Source organism: Lissotriton vulgaris, chromosome 8, assembly GCF_964263255.1.
Source record: "Lissotriton vulgaris chromosome 8, aLisVul1.2, whole genome shotgun sequence".
Taxonomy (NCBI): Eukaryota; Metazoa; Chordata; class Amphibia; order Caudata; family Salamandridae; genus Lissotriton; species Lissotriton vulgaris.
The window spans coordinates 1,571,681,649-1,571,701,113 of record NC_141696.1 but is presented as its reverse complement, the minus strand read 5'-3'; the positions used below and the strand labels follow the sequence as shown (position 1 = coordinate 1,571,701,113).

The 19,465-nt window shown below is 48.8% G+C and overlaps 1 protein-coding gene across 2 annotated transcripts in view; it reads left to right on the top strand.

Annotated features, from left to right (window-relative positions):
- Positions 1–19,048, top strand: part of CASQ2 (calsequestrin 2) — a 177,543-nt gene extending 158,495 nt beyond the window's left edge. For both annotated transcript variants that reach the window (XM_086935859.1, XM_086935858.1), the window contains 5 exons: positions 5,204–5,249; positions 8,613–8,667; positions 10,179–10,279; positions 15,213–15,287; positions 18,675–19,048. In XM_086935859.1, the coding sequence (XP_086791985.1) occupies positions 5,204–5,249; positions 8,613–8,667; positions 10,179–10,279; positions 15,213–15,287; positions 18,675–18,926 (529 nt within the window). In that variant the 3' untranslated portion in view covers positions 18,927–19,048. The remainder of the gene's footprint in view (positions 1–5,203; positions 5,250–8,612; positions 8,668–10,178; positions 10,280–15,212; positions 15,288–18,674) is intronic.
- Positions 19,049–19,465: the final 417 nt, after the last annotated feature.

Genomic DNA, 19,465 nt, shown 5'->3' with positions numbered 1-19,465 from the left:
TATTTAACCTCTGGGATCAGAGTATCCACCCCCTGGGATCAGAGTATCCACTCCCTGGGATCAGATTATCCACCCTCTGGGATCACCCTCTGGGATCAGAGTATTCACCCTCTGGGATCAGACTATCCACCCTCTAGGATCAGACTGTCCACCCTCTAGGATCAGAGTATCCACCCTCTTGGATCAGACTATCCACCCTCTGGGATCAGAGTATCCACTCCTGAGATCGCACTATCCACCCTCTGGGATCAGAGTATTCAACCTCTGAGATCAGACTATCCACCCTCTAGGATCAGAGTATCCACCCTCTGGGATCAGGGTATCCACCCTCTGGGATCAGAGTATCCACCCTCTGGGATCAGAGTATTCACCCTCTGGGATCAGACTATCCACCCTCTAGGATCAGAGTATCCACCCTCTGGGATCAGAGTATTCACCCTCTGGGATCAGACTATCCACCCTCTAGGATCAGAGTATTCACCCTCTGGGGTCAGACTATCCATCCTCTGGGATCAGAGTATCCACCCTCTGGGATCAGAGTATCCACCCTCTGGGATCAGAGTATCCACCCTCTGGGATCAGAGTATTCACCCTCTGGGATCAGACTATCCACCCTCTAGGATCAGAGTATTCACCCTCTGGGGTCAGACTATCCACCCTCTAGGATCAGAGTATTCACCCTCTAGGATCAGACTATCCACCCTCTGTGATCATACTATCCACCCTCTGGGATCAGACTATCCACCCTCTAGGATCAGAGTATTCACCCTCTGGGGTCAGACTATCCACCCTCTAAGATCAGAGTATCCACCCTCTGGGATCAGACTATCCACCCTCTAGGATCAGAGTATTCACCCTCTGGGGTCAGACTATCCACCCTCTAGGATCAGAGTATCCACCCTCTGGGATCAGACTATCCACCCTCTAGGAACAGAGTATCCACCCTTTGGGATCAGACTATCCATCCTCTAGGATCAGAGTATCCACCCTCTGGGATCAGACTATCCACCCTCTAGGATCAGAGTATCCACCCTCTGGGATCAGACTATCCACCCCCTAGGAACAGAGTATCCACCCTTTGGGATCAGACTATCCATCCTCTAGGATCAGAGTATTCACCGTCTGGGATCAGACTATCCACCCTCTGGGATCAGAGTATCCACCCCCTGGGATCAGACTATCTACCCTCTGGGATCACCCTCTAGGATCAGAGTATTCACCCTCTGGGATCAGACTATCCACCCTCTAGGATCAGACTATCCACCCTCTGTGATCATACTATCCACCCTCTGGGATCAGAGTATCCACCCTCTGGGATCAGAGTATCCACCCTCTGGGATCAGACTGTCCACCCTCTGGGATCAGACTGTCCACCCTCTGGGATCAGAGTATTCAACCTCTGGGATCAGAGTATCCACCCCCTGGGATCAGACTATCCACTCCCTGGGATCAGATTATCCACCCTCTGGGATCACCCTCTGGGATCAGAGTATTCACCCTCTGGGATCAGACTATCCACCCTCTAGGATCAGACTGTCCACCCTCTAGGATCAGAGTATTCACCCTCTGGGATCAGACTATCCACTGTCTGGGATCAGACTATCCACCCTCTGGGATCAGACTATCCACCCTCTGGGATCAGACTATCCACCCTCTAGGATCAGATTATTCAACCTCTGGGATCAGAGTATCCACCCCCTGGGATCAGACTATCCACCCCCTGGGATCAGACTATCTACCCTCTGGGATCACCCTCTAGGATCAGACTGTCCACTCTCTAGGATCAGAGTACCACCCTCTGGGATAAGAGTATCCACCTTCGAGGATCAGATGATCTACCCCCTGGGATCACACTATCCAGCCCCTGGGATCACACTATTCACCCTCTGGGATCAGACTATCCACCCTCTAGGATCAGAGTATCCACCCCCTGGGATCACACTATCCATCCCCTGGGATAACACTATCCACCCATCCATTCTTTGCACATATCCTCAAGGAGGTGTCATTTTTGGCACACAGCCCTATCTACAAATGTTAGTTCATAGCGCTTTGTGTCAAAAACCCTGGGTGCTTGCATGGGAACGCCCATGCTCCATCTTAAAGCAAGGGAGAGCTACTTTAAGTTAGTTTTAAACACATTTCCAGCACTGGAAAGTGAATCCCAGTTCAACACTTTCCACAAGTTTGTGTAACTTTTGGTGGTTTTGTACCACTACAAAGTGTTGATAATTCTGGCCCTTTCTTTGTAATTTGGGGTCTGATGTTTGAAAAGCAAGTGTTCCCTGTGGAGCTATGAGGCTTCACTGCACGGGTGTATACAAGTAACACAGGTGTGTACAAGGAACACAGGTGTGGGCAAGGAACACAGGTGTGTGCAAGGAACACAGGTGTGTGCAAGGAACACAGGTGTGTGCAAGAAACACAAGTGTGTACAAGTAACACAGGTGTGTGCAAGAAACACTGGTGTGTGCAAGGAACACAGGTGTGTGCAAGAAACAGGTGTGTGCAAGGAACACAGGTGTGTGCAAGGAACACAGGAGTGTGCAAGGAACACAGGTGTGTACAAGAAACACAGGTGCGTGAAAGGAGCACAGCGTGTGCAAGAAACACAGGCATGTGCAAGAAACACAGGTGTGTGCAAGAAACACAGGTGTGTGCAAGAAACACAATTGTGTGCAAGAAACACAGGTGTGTGCAAGGAACACAGGTGTGTGCAAGTAACACAGGTGTGTGCAAGAAACAGGCGTGTGCAAGGAACACAGGTGTGTGCAGGAAACACAATTGTGTGCAAGAAACACAAGTGTGTACAAGTAACACAGGTGTGTACAAGAAACACAGGCGTGTGAAAGGAACACAGGTGTGTGCAAGAAACACAGGCATGTGCAAGGAACACAGGTGTGTACAAGTAACACAAATGTGTGCAAGGAACACAGGCGTGTGCAAGAAACACAGGTGTGTGCAAGGAACACAAGTGTGTGCAAGTAACAGGTGTGTGCAAGGAACAGAGGTGTGTGCAAGAAACAGGCATGTGCAAGAAACACAGGTGTGTGCAGGTAACACAGGTGTGTGCAAGGAACACAGGTGTGTGCAAGAAACAGGTGTGTGCAAGTAACACAGGTGTGTGCAAGTAACACAGGTGTGTGCAAGGAACACAGGACACAGGTGTGTGCAAGAAACAGGCGTGTGCAGAAAACACAGGCATGTGCAAGGAACACAGGTGTGTGCAAGAAACACATGTGTGTGCAAGGAACACAAGTATGTGCAAGAAACACAAGTGTGTGCAAGTTACACATGTGTGTGCAAGGAACACAGGTGTGTGCAAGAAACAGGCGTGTGCAAGAAACACAGGTGTGTGCAAGTAACACAGGTGTGTGCAAGGACCGCAGGTGTGTGCAAGAAACAGGTGTGTGCAAGTAACACAGGTGTGTGCAAGACACACAGGAGTGTGCAAGAAACACAGACCTGTGCAAGGAAAACAGGTGTGTGCAAGTAACACCGGTGTGTGCAAGAAACACTAGTGTGTACAAGTAACACAGGTTTGTGCAAGGAACACAGGTGTGTATAAGTAACACAAATGTGTGCAAGAAACAGGCATGTGCAAGGAACACATGTGTGTGCAAGGAACACAGGTGTGTGCAAGTAACACAAGTGTGTGCAAGAAGCAAGTGTGTACAAGTAACACAGGTGTGTGCAAGAAACACAGGTGTGTGCATGGAACACAAGTGTGTGCAAGAAACACAGGTGTGTGCATGAAACACAGATGTGTGCAAGGAACACAGGTGTGTGCAAGAAACACAGGTATTTGCAAGAAACACAAGTGTGTGTAAGAAACACAGGCATGTGCAAGGAACACAGGTGTGTGCAATAAACCCAATTGTGTGCAAGAAACACAGGTGTGCGCAAGAAACACAAGTATGTGCAAGAAACACAAGTGTGTGCAAGTAACACAGGTGTGAGCGAGGAACACAGGTGTGTGCAAGAAGCAGGTGTGTGCAAGAAACACAGGTGTGTGCAAGAAACGCAAGTGTGCAAGAAACTTAAGTGTGTGCAAGAAACAGGTGTGTGCAAGGAACACAGGTGTGCGCAAGAAACACACGTATGTGCAAGAAACACAAGTGTGTGCAAGTAACACAGGTGTGAGCGAGGAACACAGGTGTGTGCAAGAAGCAGGTGTGTGCAAGAAACACAGGTGTGTGCAAGAAACGCAAGTGTGCAAGAAACTTAAGTGTGTGCAAGAAACAGGTGTGTGCAAGGAACACAGGTGTGTGCAAAGAACACAGGTCTGTGCAAGAAACACAAGTGTGTGCAAGAAACATAGGTGTGTGCAAGTAACACAAGTGTGTGCAAGACACATGTTTGTGCAAGAAACACAGGTGTGTGCAAGAAACACAAGTCTGTGCAAGAAACACAGCTGTGTGCAAGAAACACAAGTGTGTGCAGAAACAGGGTCTGCAAGAAACACAGGTGTGTGCAAGAAACACATATGTGTACAAGAAACACGGGTGTGTGCAAGAAACACAAGTGTGTGCATGAAACAGGCCTGTGCAATGAGCACAGGTGTGTGCAAGGAACACAGGTCTGTGCAAGGAACACAGGTCTGTGCAAGGAACACAGGTCTGTGCAAGAAACACAAGTGTGTGCAAGAAACACAGGTGTGTGCAAGTAACACAAGTGTGTGCAAGAACACACCTGTGTTCCTTGTACACACCCGTGCAGTGAGGCCTGCACAGCTCCACAGGAACACTTGCTCTTCAAACATCAGACCCTGAATTACAAAGAAAGGGCCAGAATTATCAACACTTTGCAGTGGTACAAAACCACAAAAAGTTACACAAACTGGTGCAAAGTGTTGAGCTGGGGTTTACTTTCCAGCGCTGGAAAGTTGCTTAAAAGTAACTTAAAGTAGCGCTCCTTTACATCAAGGAGGCGCCATATAAATGGAGCATGGGCGTTCCCGTGCAAGCACCCAGATATGTGCAAGGAACGCAGCTGTGTGCAAGGAACACATGCCGTTCACCCCACGGTGTGGTTCACACTCTGCACTCCCAGCGCAGCTGAGGATTGAATGTAGCCCCCCTCGTCTTCAAGTGCTGTGACCCCCCAGACTGCCCCCCCAAACCCCCCTGACTGTCAGTACAGGTCGTCCCCCTTTCTGGTGTGTTTCTCATTGGCCACGCCCTCCTCTGCTTCTGTGTTTCAGATCCACGCTGCGCAAGCTGCGCCCAGAGGACATGTTCGAGACCTGGGTAAGGCATCCCTGCAGCCATGTGTGTGTAATACTCCTTGGGCCTTATTTATGAAGGCCTTGCGCCACCGATGCGTCACTTTTTCCCATTTTAAAAGTGACGCACCGGCGGCGCAAGGCTTTCATAAATAAGGCCCCTTGTGTGGGGGCAGCAGAGCGTGTCTGTTGTGGCACAGATACAGCCCCGTGGCCATCAGGGAGGGAGGAAGGAAGGGGGGAGAGAGAGCGGGAGAGAGAAAGAGAGAGAGTGAGTGAGTGTGCGGTATGTGTTTGTGCGCCTATGTGGCACGCTTAGGGTCACCCAGGTCACTCACGACCACCTCTCAGCCTTCCATACAAATGAAGAGTCGGTCAGACAGCAGAGAATACAAACCAATAACTATTTATTAATATACACTCAGAGCGGAGCCCGATCTGCCCGGTCACTTAGGAGTGCTGACATCAGCAAACATAGCGATACATTATGGACAATTAAAGAACCATTAAAGTCCCACCCATAATGGAATTTTCCAGGCAGATGCGGCTACACAAAGAAGTACAGAAGGATAAGTTTCGATTATGAGGCCGGGCACTCACAACCTCCTGCTCAAGGTCGCTCCGCCCATGCCCACCACTAGACTTGTGGGAGAAGGCCTCCATCTAGTTGAAAAGGCATGTGCTAACAGGAACAGAGTATACATTAGCAAAGCACGGCCCAACCTTGGAGAAACAAAACGTACCAGAAGCCATTCCTCAGACAAGCAAAGATTAGTTTCGATCATGGGTCAAAATGGCGGCCAAACATAAAATGGTGTCGCGAATGCTAACGTAAATAGAATAGTGCGCAAGCAAACATAATAAAAACATTTTCATTTCAACAACCCTATGTGTGTCTCTTAACATGACACAGCAGTATCAGCAAGGGTCTGACTCTAGGCATGTGTAGAGTTATTCCTCAGAGCTTTGTGCAGCTTCGAGGCTCTTCTGAGCACCTGTGATGACTGGAGTGTACACGAGTCCCACTGAGTGAGCAAAGGAGAACCTTACAAGTGAAGGGGAGGCATTCTGTGTGTGAGGCAAGGATGTTACTATGGGTATAGTAAAACTACTGAATGTGCGTGAGAGAGCAGGTGTGTGTGAGTTTACTATGTGTGCGTTGACACCTTTTGTGTGTGTATTGAGTCTGCCCTGCCTCTGCTAGTAGAGGTATGAATTTCTGTGCCAGGAACTAGAAGTGTTCATGTGAAATCAGTGAGATGAGTGTATAGGACGTGTCCCATATGCCTGTGTGCAAGGGACATGGGATGTGAGGAGGGCCCAATGGGGGCGAAGAAGTGTTGGCGTCCTTTCTTCCATATAGGTACTAGACCGCTAGTCCTTCCTTTCGTCCAGATACTAACCCGCTAGTCCTTCCTTTCGTTCAGATACTAGCCTGCTAGCCATTCCTTTCTTCAAGATATTAGCACACTAGTCCTACCTAACTTCCAGATACTAGCCCACTAGTCCTACCTTTCTTCCAAATACTAGCCCACTAGCCATTCCTTTCTTCCAGATACTAGCCCGCTAGTCCTACCTTTCATTCCAGATACTAGCCCGCTAGCCATTCCTTTCTTCCAGATACTAGCTCGCTAGTCCTACTTTTCTTCCAGGTACTAGCCCGCTAGCCGTTCCTTTCTTCCAGATACTAGCCCGCTATCCATACCTTTCTTCCCGCTAACCCTACCTTTTCTCCAGATACTAGCCCGCTAGTACTTCCTTTCTCCCAGATACTAGCCCGCTAGTCCTACCTTTCTTCCAGATACTAGCCCGCTAGCCGTTCCTTTCTTCCAGATACTAGCCGGCTAGTCCTACCTTTCTTCCAGGTACTAGCCCGCTAGCCATTCCTTTCTTCCAGATACTAGCCCGCTAGCCCTACCTTTCTTCCCGCTAACCCTACCTTTTCTCCAGATACTAGCCCGCTAGTACTTCCTTTCTCCCAGATACTAGCCCGCTAGCCCTACCTTTCTTCCTGCTAACCCTACCTTTCTTCCAGATACTAGCCCTCTAGTACTTCCTTTCTCCCAGATACTAGCCCGCTAGCCCTTCCTTTCTTCCCGCTAGCCCTACCTTTCTTGCCGCTAGTCCTACCTTTCTTCCAGATACTAGCCCGCTAGCCCTACCTTTCTTCCTGATACTAGCCCGCTAGTCCTTTCTTCCAGATACTAACCCGCTAACCCTACCTTTCTTCCCGCTAGCCCTACCTTTCTTCCATATACTAACCCGCTAACCCTACTTTTCTTCCCACTAGCCCTACCTTTCTTCCCGCTAGCCCTACCTTTCTTCCATATACTAGCCCGGTAGTACTTCCTTTCTCCCAGATTTTAGCCAGCTAGCCCTATCTTTCTTCCCGCTAAACCTACCTTTCCTCCACAAACTAGCTCGCTAGTACTTCCTTTCTCCCAGATACTAGCCCGCTAGCCCTTCCTTTCTTTCCGCTAGCCCTACCTTTCTTGCCGCTAGTCCTACCTTTCTTCCAGAGACTAGCCTGCTAGCCCTACCTTTCTTCCACTTACCCCACCTTTCTTCCAGATAATAGCCCGCTAGTACTTCCTTTCTCCCAGATACTAGCCTGCTAGCCCTTCCTTTCTTCCCGCTAGCCCTACCTTTCTTGCTGCTAGTCCTACCTTTCTTTCAGAGACTAGCCCGCTAGCCCTACCTTTCTTCCCGCTAACCCTACCTTTCTTCCAGATACTAGACCGCTAGTACTAGTGGATTATATATCTCTTCCAGATATGTAGACGTGGAGTTAGGAGTAGTAAATCTATACTCCCCTATATGCACTTCCCTTTCAGTATTTTGTTATTCAATACTTTGTCCCAGTCCTTAATTTGTAAAATAATATGTGCCGGGCCATTGTCAGGAGGCCACTGCAGCTTGCACCATTGTCCCTGCCAGCGCTGCCGATGACAGTAACAACACAACTACCACTATTACACTCCTATAAATGTGACAGTTCAGACTATTTCAGGCCCACAGAGCTATAAGAATGGTGTGGGTGGCAGGTTTTAGTCATTTTTTTAATGTGAATTGAAATAATAAAAAACTGCAGTTGTGCTTAGCTCTAAAGTAGACAAACAGCGCCACCATGTGGCACACTGTCATAAGTGCTGGTGTTGACAATTAAATGCTGGTGCCGAGCACCGTACACCACCGGCTCAAATTAAGCACTGCTTTGCCCACAATATTCTTACACTACGACATTCATACCATCCGTACTCAGTAGTACAGCCCTGTGAGGCCTTGCACCAGGGGCTTGCAGTGAGTGTAGACATTTCATCCAGGCAGCTGTCTGACATGTCCCTCACCCTCCAGTGGTCCAACCTCTGTCCTCTTGTCTCCTGTGCAGGAGGATGACCTCGAGGGGATCCACATTGTGGCCTTCGCTGAAGAAGACGATCCTGGTGAGCTCTGCCGCCCGTGCGCCTTCAGCCTCACACGCGTCACGAGCAGCAGCATTCACCAATGAGGAACAGGAAGACTCAGAAAATAACATTCACACACAAATCAATGCCCTTTTTTATCATATTTATGGGATCAGGTGCAGGATTCCACCACACAAGCACAGCAGCAACACCCCAGACCCTACAGCACTTAACAGATCCGAGGTCCGGCTTCACCTTCTGTTTTACTTCCAGGAGACAGGACTTGTTCTTTACATCTCACCCTCCAGCTGAGAGGCCCTGCATCACTCCTCACTCATTCTACCTACAACTGAGAGGCCCTGCATCACTCCTCACTCATTCTACCTACAGCTGAGAGGCCCTGCATCACCTCCTCGCCCATTCTACCCTGAGAGGCCCTGTATCCCTCCTCACTCATTCTACTCGCAGCTGAGAGGCCCTGCATCACTCCTCACTCATTCTACCCTGAGAGGCCCTGCATCACTCCTCCCTCATTCTACCCTGAGAGGCCCTGCATCACTCCTCACTCATTCTACCCTGAGAGGCCCTGCATCACACCTCCCTCATTCTACCCTGAGAGGCCCTGCATCACTCCTCACTCATTCTACCCTGAGAGGCCCTGTTTCCACCCTCACTCATTCTACCCACAGTGAGAGGCTTGCATCACTCCTCACTCATTCTACCCTGAGAGGCCCTGCATCACTCCTCACTCATTCTACCCTGAGAGGCCCTGCATCACTCCTCACTCATTCTACTCTGAGAGGCCTTGCATCACTCCTCACTCATTGCACCTACAGCTGAGAGGCCCTCCTTCACCTCCTCGCTCATTCTACTCACAGCTGAGAGGCCCTGCATCACCTCCTCGCCCATTCTACCCTGAGAGGCCCTGTTTCCCTCCTCACTCATTCTACTCGCAGCTAGGAGGCCCTGCAGCACCAACTCACTCTTTCTACCCACAGTGAGAGGCTTGCATCACTCCTCACTCATTCTACCCTGAGAGGCCCTCCTTCACCTCCTTGCTCATTCTACTCTGAGAGGCCCTGTATCACTCCTCACTCATTGCACCTACAGCTGAGAGGCCCTCCTTCACCTCCTCGCTCATTCTACTCACAGCTGAGAGGCCCTCCTTCACCGCCTCGCTCATTCTACTCACAGCTGAGAGGCCCTCCTTCACCTCCTCGCTCATTCTACTCACAGCTGAGAGGCCACGCGCCACCCCCACTCACCTTCAGTTAAAAGCTCCTGCATAACTTCCATACTAAGGGGCAGATTTACAAGCCCCTTGCGCCACTTTTTTGTCACTTTTCCTATGCTAGAAATGACGCAAAAGTGGCGCAAGGGCCGTGTAAATCTTCCCCTTCATTTCTAACTCTAGTCCAGCTGAGAGGCACAGCCTCACCTTTTATTGTAACATTAACTCTCAGCTAAGAGGCCGTGAACGTGAATGGGATATGATTCACCCCTCGTCTGCTCTTGTCAGTGATGCTGCTTTGCTTTTGCTCCAATTTCAGATGGGTTTGAATTCCTTCAGATCCTGATACAAGTTGCGAAGGACAACACGAATAACCCGGAACTGAGCATCGTGTGGATCGACCCGGATGACTTCCCGCTGGTGAGCATGATGTCAGAGGGTGGGCGTGGCTCTGTGTGGGGTGTGCAGTGAGGGGCAGCCCCTTGACAGTCCGAGCAGAGACTACAATAGCATGATCCTCGGGCCAGGTAGGGACTGTCCTTGCACTTACATTCTGCAGTGTATATGTGAAGGTAGAACTACAAGTACCAGAATGCCAAGGGGCAAAACAACATGTGGGACAGGTGGACATTGTACTCGTCACATTAGACATAGGCATACCCTTTCGCTGTTCACCACTTAAGCTTCCACATAAAAGAACCCAAGACCTTCCTTAGTGTGAGAATAACTGCAGTTTCTAGGTCTCGCTGAGTCACCGCATGCGATGCTCTGCAAGACATTTAGTCAGTGGCTTTTGGAAATGCTTCCAAAGGCTGTTGACGGCCACCAGCTTTTGATTACGGGCACAAGCGCGCGCGCCTCGCTCCACCTCTGAAATCAACGCTGTTGCACGCGCATCCCTCGCATGCTGAGCACAGAGCGCATCATCGCGATCACAATCTCTTTCGCTTTCATCGCGATGACTTTCGCTTTCACGGCCGCGCAGCGTTACTTTTACGGTTGCGCGGCCAATGATTGTTTATTTCAGTGAATATATCTAGCATATAATGGCAGATAAAGATTTTTTTAAATATTGGACTTCATAAGCATGGGATAACTTGGAAAGGACAAGTCTGCATCCAAATTCAAGGTCCAAGCACCCCAGAGAAATTAATTTGGATTGCAGACATGGGCCACCTTCTTATGGAGATATGCAAATCAAATTCCAGTACTGGAGTGAGACTTTGCTGCCACTTGCTACTCCGCTTACAGTCTGTTTCTAGAGAAGGTAAATCGCCTGTTTTCTGGAGGCAAGAAGGCATCACTGATCATATACACATCACTGGCTCTCCAGGTCCGTATGTTTTTTGCATGTTTAATTCAGCATCTCAAGTTTATTTACAGGTAACGATTTACTGTGTGGTCGTCTCTGGTACTGCTCAAGTTGGGTTGAATTCAGTTTTGTCACGTGCTTTCGTTAGGAAGAGGTTTGAAATGTTCAGCGTTCAAGAGTTCAGGCAGTCTTTGTTCCGACCATAACAACTTTCAATTCAGCTGCAGGTTGCAGCTCAGATCTGTCGGTAGCTACATTCCGCCTCCACTTGAAGGAGTAAACTCCTATGACCATCTGCTTTAAATATTGCATAATCTATTTTTCACAGGGGCATTGAATACTTAAACGATCGCAGCATAAGCAGTAACAGAACAATCTTCAAGTGGTTCACTGAGACGGTGGGAACAGCAGTAATAAGTATACTATGCCAAGCAAGAGCAGGAAACTGGAAGACTGATGTCTTTTATCCACCGTCATTGCAAAAATCTCATCAGAGGTTAAATATTTGCTAAAGAGATTTTGGTTCTGTGGATGGCCAATTTTTAAAAATTGTATTTATTTATTTAGAGAGTTTTATATAGCGCTGGCAGGACCCGAGGGTATCAGAGTGCTTTACAACATGTAAACAGGCAATAAGGAAAACAGAGAGACGAAACAAACAAGCAATGGCATAGCCAATAGGTCTCGCCATTGGGACCTTATAAGTGTTTAGCCATGCAACAGTTAATGTTGTTGCACCAGGGCTATTGTGCTGCATAACTAAATACTTAGAAGGTCCCAAAGGCGAGACCTATTGGCTATGCCAATGCTTGTTTATAATGACCAGTGGGTACATACATGTTTCACAAAGAATTTGTCATTATTATGTTTCAGACATGCGGATATCTTGTATGTCAATCAAGTCACTTCATAACTGGTCATACAGAGAACTTCAGTTCCTTTCCTTTGTATAACTTTCTACATCATTACATGTCAAAATTCATCACAAACACAAGGAGATGATGGACGGAGCGCTGAAACTTTTCAGACACTCACCCCCGTCACAGATCTGGGTTGAATCCATCATCCTTCTTTGGCTCACTTCGCCACCCCAGTTCAGACACAGCTATATGCAAATCAGTCTGACCCTGTGCCTCATGGGAACAGTCCAGCCCGAACTGCCAAGCCATGTCTTCCCTGGACCGGAAACAAGCATCCTGGGACCGGTTTCAGGCTAATCAGCCGTCATCAGCCAAGCTAGCTTGAATCCAGTGGCAAAGTGAGCAAGGGACTCACGTCTGAGCATACCCTGCCAACTTAGGGCGAACAAAGCAAATACAAGGAGATGATGGGCGTAACGATGAAACTTTTCAGACACTCACCCCCAGTCACAGACCTGGGTTGGGTCCATCATATGCTATATGCCAATCAGCCTTGACCCTGTGCCTCATGGGGCCAGTTTTGGGCTAACTGCCCTCATCATCCGGTCCAGTAATTACAGGGTGTCAGGGTATAATGTTCCGTAGGGTCCACCCAGCAGCAACGAAGAGTAGCCCTTGGCCCCCACTGATTACAGGGTGTCAGGGCATAATATTCTTTAGAGTCCACCCAGTATCAGTCGAGGGGCAACCCTCGGCCTCATCTGAGTACAGCGTATTAGGGTATAGTGTTCTAGAGGGTCCACTTAGGAACATCCGAGGAGAGGCTTTTGGCCACCACTAATTGCAGGGTGTCAGGGTTGGATGTTCTGTACGGTCCACCCAGGATCAACTGAGGAGCAGATTATTCACTTTAAGGAAGCTGAGATCTGGGAGGAGGCAGCTCATTCCATCTGCTCTCCTGGCAGGGGCTGACAGACATCAGTGGACATCAGTCGGTGGTTGGCTTCAGGAGATAGTTTCCGCTTTCTTTTCTTGATCGGTGGTCTGATGAGGGAGGTCTTGGGTTTGGACGGAAGGATCCCTGACCCCAGGTAGTTCTTGAGCATGTTGAAAGAGGGGCTAGATTCGGTAAGATGCCTTTGAAGCATTGCATCGAGTGGGGTCTGAAGAACCCGGTCACCGAATGACGTGTCCGATACGTGTTTGAAGGAAGTCAGTGACTGTTGTCAGTTTTACCATTTGTTTTGCTGGTCATGTTTTTTGTAGGCTGGCTGTGTGGAGAGAGACAGGTGCTGACATGAGAGCTGCTCCCTGGCCTTTTAACTGCTTTTCTTCATCAGGTGAAATGTCATGTGTTTGTCCTCCAGGAGGAGAGACAGGTGTTGGCTTCCACAAGAGTGGACGCCAGTCTGAGTGACAGTAGAGGCTTCCCCTGCCCTCTGCCAAGAGCTCTCTCTGGTGTAATCACTGCTCTGCCGGGAAAAATCAAAGACAAGGAGAGGGAGTGAAGGAGAAGCAACCCCTGGGATGGTGTTTGGAATATCCCTCCCAATCTAGGGAGTAGATGTCATGTACAGGAGTAATTTAGCTTTCAAATGTATATTGTTCACACTACAGTATATATATTCATTGAAAAAAACAAAGGTAAAAGGGACATTATAGTTCGGTGAAAATGTCAGTGAAAACGCACCATTATAAACAAACAAAACCACTAAATTCACCAGTTATAACTGTAGTTATCTCAAGTAACTATAACTTGTGTCTTAACCCTTTCCGTGCTCATGACGAGTCCAGCTTGTCATGCTGCACGGTAGTCGTGTGCTCACGACGAGCTGGACTCGTCATGCTGCCGCGGCGCCACCGCGGATATACAATTAATTTGAACCTTAAATTCTCAGAAACTACCAAACAGATTTACACCAAATCACATAAGCACGCTTCCTGGACCAGGATCCAGCTTCCTGCCAAATTTGGTGTAATTCTATTTAGCCGTTTTTGCAGTATCGCTGTTCAATTTTTATATGGAAAACTGCATGAGGAAAATGCAGTTTAGAATAAAGCTGAGATGAATGAATCTTTTTTTTTAAATGTTTTGTGAAGATTTGTTAACATTGAGGATGTTTACAATAAAGTAGGATGTACATGGGTGGCAAATCCTATCAGGCATATTTACATGCCCCTGTTGCCACAGGAACATCGCTATAGTTAGGGTGAAAGGGGCGTGCAGTGGGTGTTGGGGTGGGCGTTCCACGGCAACACCCATTGTATTTGACGCTGCCCCCTATGTGCAAGGGTGGCGTACATAGGAGGCAGCGCCAAAATTAATACTAGGAAAATCCTGGTCTTAAGTTGGCAAAACAAGGAGAAAATCATTATTTCTCCTCGTTTTTGCTTTTTCCATGCATGCTGCCTTGTGCAGCACACATGGAAAAAGCAAAATGCCAAGGTTTGTTTATGTACAGGAAGGTGTCCCTTACTGTACATAAACAAAGCTTTAATGCCTTAACCGTGGTGGCAATTCCGCCGCGGTGCGGGCATTGTAATGAATGGGCCAGGCCGTGTCGGCCGTTGGCCGTTCGCTGTACTGGGGAGGGAGTGTTGGCCGACGGGAGCACGGAAGGGGTTAAAAAAATGCCATTTTGTAACTTCCATGTGTGCTGCACGAAGCAGCACACATGAAAGTGACATATTCGTATTATGTTCAGGAAGAGACACCTTCCTACACATAAACAATCCTCCCCTGAACGCAGGCACCCTTGCACTCTGGCGCAAGGGTGCCTGCGATGGAGCTGAGCTGCTAAACTTACCACCATTGCAGGAGGAAATGCAAGGCTGCATCACATTCTTGTAAATATGGGGCAGCCTTGCGTTTCAGAAGTGTTGGAGCGTGTTGTTAAGCCCAGGAGGCTAACGACATGCTCCGCCACTACATTGTAGATATCCCCCTCTGTGTTCATCTGTATGTGACGAGCACTCCTGCTTTTGAACTGATTCCACGAAGATGTAAACTTGGTCAACATTGACCGAACCCAAACGGGGTGAGGATGATGATGAAGACACTTGTAGAGCGCACGAATACACAGAGGCGTCTTGGCGATGATTGTTGAGTGTATGTGTATACTATAGAAATGAAGAGGGAGTGTGTGAAAATATAATAATGTATCTTCTGTTCTCTTTGCAGCTGATCACCTACTGGGAGAAGACGTTCAAGATCGACCTCTTCAAGCCCCAGATCGGCATAGTGAATGTCAGTGACGTAAGTGTGAGGCGCGCTCCCCAGGGGGTGTCAGGGGGATACACCGGTGCACCTACAGGGCAGTCGGTACAGCCTCGGGCGCTTGAGGGGGTTCTAATGGACGACTGGAAAGAGCTCTGCTGCCTTTGGTGGCAAGGTTCGAGGTGTACAGGCTGTTGTGTATAGCGAAGGCAAGTATTGATGTATTTATTGTGTTTTTATATGAAATGAAATAAAATACCAGCATTTGTAAAGCGCACAGCTACCTCCAGAGAGGTGTCCTGGCGGTGGGGGTCGTCGGGAACATTAAGCGAGCTATTGCCCAGAGTCACATGGTGCTGGGCTAACCTGCCGCTGGCACCGGGGATAGAACATTGAACCCCATGGTCCGGAGTCAGGCACCCTGGCCGCTGCGCCACACCTCTTCATATAGCGTGGACTTGGCGCAAAGGCATTAGAGTACTTTACAAGAGAGAAGGAAGTAAGTTGTGGTTAACAAACAAGATAAAACTGACCTGTGAGCACCAGGAAAACACGGAACAGAGAGGTCACACCGTCTGAGACATTACTGGGAAGGGAGGAGTTAGCTAACCATCCTAGCGAATCGAAAGTGAGTAGAAACGAGAAGAGAGCGAACAAAAACGAATTGTAACATGAAGAACAGCTCAAGTCGATATTGTGGTAATCCGCACTGTAACCAGAGGGTCCCTGGGATAGGAGGGGTTGGAGTCCCTTTGAATGTGAACAGACAGGAAATGTGCGCAGGGCTGGTGGGCGGAACTTCCGGAGCCCCGTTGCCTGAGAGAGAGTCAGAGGTTCGAGCAGGAGGGACTCAGTGTTTCTTGAGCCTCATGGAACTCCGGAGACTTATAGTTTTCCAACCAGGTCCATGTGGAAGGGAGCAGACTGGTGAAAGACCTCACCAGCATCCCAGGCAGTCGTGATTGGACTCATGGAAAAGCTCTTCTTCACAATGCTCCCCCACATCACCAAGTCCCGAGAGACCTCAGCAAAGTTCCACCCACCTTCTAGGGTGCTTAATTTGTAAAAAAACATAAGCGCCAGGGCTCTCGTCAGGAGGCCACTGCATCTTCAACCACCCTTTGCCCCCGCCAGCTTTGCCAATGATAGAATCAACACTACTACTGACCATCGCACTCCTGTAAGTCTGACAATTGAGACTATTGCAGGTCCCAAAAGCTTAAAGAATGACTTGGGAGGCAGGTATTAGTCATTTATAATGTGTGATGAATTAATAAACAACTATTGTTGTGCTCATCTCTAAGTTGGACAAACAGCGCCACCATGTGGCAGTCTATCATAAGTGCTGGTGCTCACAATTAAGTACTGGTGCTGAACACCGGAAACCCCCGGCTCAAATTAAGCACTGCAAGGGGCCGATGGTCTCTAGTTGGCAGCTTGTTACCATGTCCATGTAGGGACCCTTCTTCCTAGTCAGGATAAGGGATTCCACCTACAAGTGATCCACGGCATTCCAACCAATCACAACGGTACACTGCGGCATTGCGATTGGCTGTGGGGTGGCTGTGTACCGGGTGCTTTCTGCAGCTTCTTCAGGACTGGAGAAGGAAGCTGAAGAAGCCGGAGGAGAGGTGGTGGCCGGTGAAAAGGTGTTTGTATGTTTTTTATTTCCTCTCTTCCCCCACAGCCAGGAAAGGCCAGTGAACTTAGTCAAAAGCTCTCTCTATATCCATTAGACGTGTAATAACTCTTCCGCGCAGGCCAAGGCCAAATGCCAACAGCGTAGGAAATGGCTGACCCTTCCGTTGGACATGAACCCATTTTGGTGCACACGGACCAATGAGCGCGCCACTGTTACTCAGTGAGTGGCCAGTGACAACTGACAAGGCGGTAAGAGGCACACTCCTCTGGGGGTTCTTCCGGTTTGAGGATGACTGGTATGGTAGTCCTAGACCACCCCACGCATGTCAAGGTCATCTTCATACAATGCCTGTACGTGGGGGATTAGCAGGGAGGAGCATCTTTTAAAACGCTCTGGCAGAAAACCATTGGGACGAAAGGGTTTGGCCAAGATCATTGATGGGATGGCCAGTTGGATCTCTGATGCAGACAAAGGACGGCCCAATTCCACCCTCTGCCGCCGGGAGGGCTCCCATTGGCAAGCCCTGTGTAATGGGGCTGTATCTCTCAGGGAAGGGAGGCGGACGATCGGCATATAGAGCACTATAGTAGGGGCAAATTCAGCCTCTACTGGGCGCGCTGTCCAAACTGTCTCTCCTGCAGAGGTATGCAGCTTGGAAACAAAGTTGTTAATACTATTTGCCTTTGCAAGCCAGTAAAGTAGCTTCCCTGCCTTGTCTCCCATTTCGTACACCCTCCCCTGGGAATGGAACAGCCCAGGTGGTCAGTGTCAGGGAGCTTTTACTTGAAGGCTAGTCAGGCTGATTAAAGCTACTGTGGTATCATCTCAGCGGGGTGGGTCGCCACGCCTGCTCAAGATGACTAACAGCAAGGTCCAGATGCAGGAGTTCCCTCTCGCGGTCTTCTGTTTTGCCACAGATGTAGGAAAATGAGCCCCCTCTTACAACCGTTTTAAAGGCCTCCCAGGGTGTGGTCGGGGAGGAGACTGTGCCTTAATACAAGGTGAAATACGCTGTAATAGTGACATGGAGAAAATACGTAAATGAATCATCGAGGAACCACCAGGCATGCAGGGACCTGGAGTCCTCTATCCAACCAGCTCTACCAAGAGTCAGCGTCATCGGAGAGTGGTCTGCGAGCCCCTTGGGAGTATGTGCATGTAGTAGGTATTACTGATATCTGTTGAGGGAGTAAAGAACTGCTCTATCTGAGAGGAGGTGCCATAGGGGTGGATGAGGGGTATTACGTATATTGCTTATCTTCACCATGGTGTATCCGCCTCATGTCAACAAGTCCCAGGTCCCCAGCCCATGCGTAGAGGTTTGGGGGATCTCGGGGCTGCCGAACGGCAATCTGTGTCATATTGGCTATCTATGTTGGCATTCAAATCACCACCAAGGATGGTCAGACCTGGAGCAGAATTAGCCAACAACCGAGAAACAGTCGCCAGTGTGGGGTCCAGTCTACCAAATAGAAGGGAGCGTAAACGCTGAGGAGAACCACGTTCTGCCCACAGAAACTCCTGTGACCACTACACAAAGTGACCCAAGGGGTCCGTGGATACTTATGCAAACCAGTGGAAAGGTTTTCTTAAGGATGTCCACGCAAAGGGAATTTCAGGTACATCTCTCTTTTGATTCTTGAGGCATGCTGGAGGACCACCGTCTCTTCTGAGCAGCCCTCTGACCTGCTCTCTACTTCCTAGGCTGATAGTGTGTTTTGATGCTGGAGGACCACCGTCTCTCATCAGCATCCCTCTGACCTGCTCTGTCTTCTTCTTCACAGGCTGATAGTATATGGATGGAAATCAGAGATGATGACGACTTGCCCACCGCGGACGAGCTGGAGGACTGGATCGAAGACGTTCTTTCTGGGAAGGTAAATACTGAAGATGACGACGATGAAGAGGATGACGACGACGATGATGATGATGATGACGACGACGATGATGATGACGACGATAATGATGACGACGACGACGATGATGATGAAGATGATGACGACGACGATGATGATGATGATGATGATGACGATTAAATGTATGTGCCTCAAGAAGGATGGAGAGAGTCGTAGTACGACCAGGACAATTGTAAATGTCACATTTTAGGACTGGTTATAATTTAATAAAAAGAAAGCTTGTGTATGTACCAAAAAAGAAATATGGCATTACATTTTACATAGCCATTTCTGGTCTCTTTTCCTGCCCGGCGCTGCTGCTTCCATACTCACTGGCCCTTGTGTGTCCATCTATTTAGTGTTGCTCCATCTTTTTTCTTCCATAAATTCACGGCCACAATTCTTGGTCCTTTCTTGCATCTCCCGAGATCCCATTCTGTCAATCAGTTATCTGCCAACAAGTCAACTTGACCAGCAAGCTTACGCAATACAGTGGGCAATAAACAACCCTTCAGCGTCCCCATGGGCACAGCTATCAGCAGATCTGCAAGTTCAGTGCCACTGGGGCTCAGGGGTTTGGGGAGAACACTTTTCCCCAAATAGTGACTGTATTTACCACCAAACCAGAAGAAGGGGGACCCAATTTCCTCTCTTTCACTATGCCTATTGGATCCTTGCTG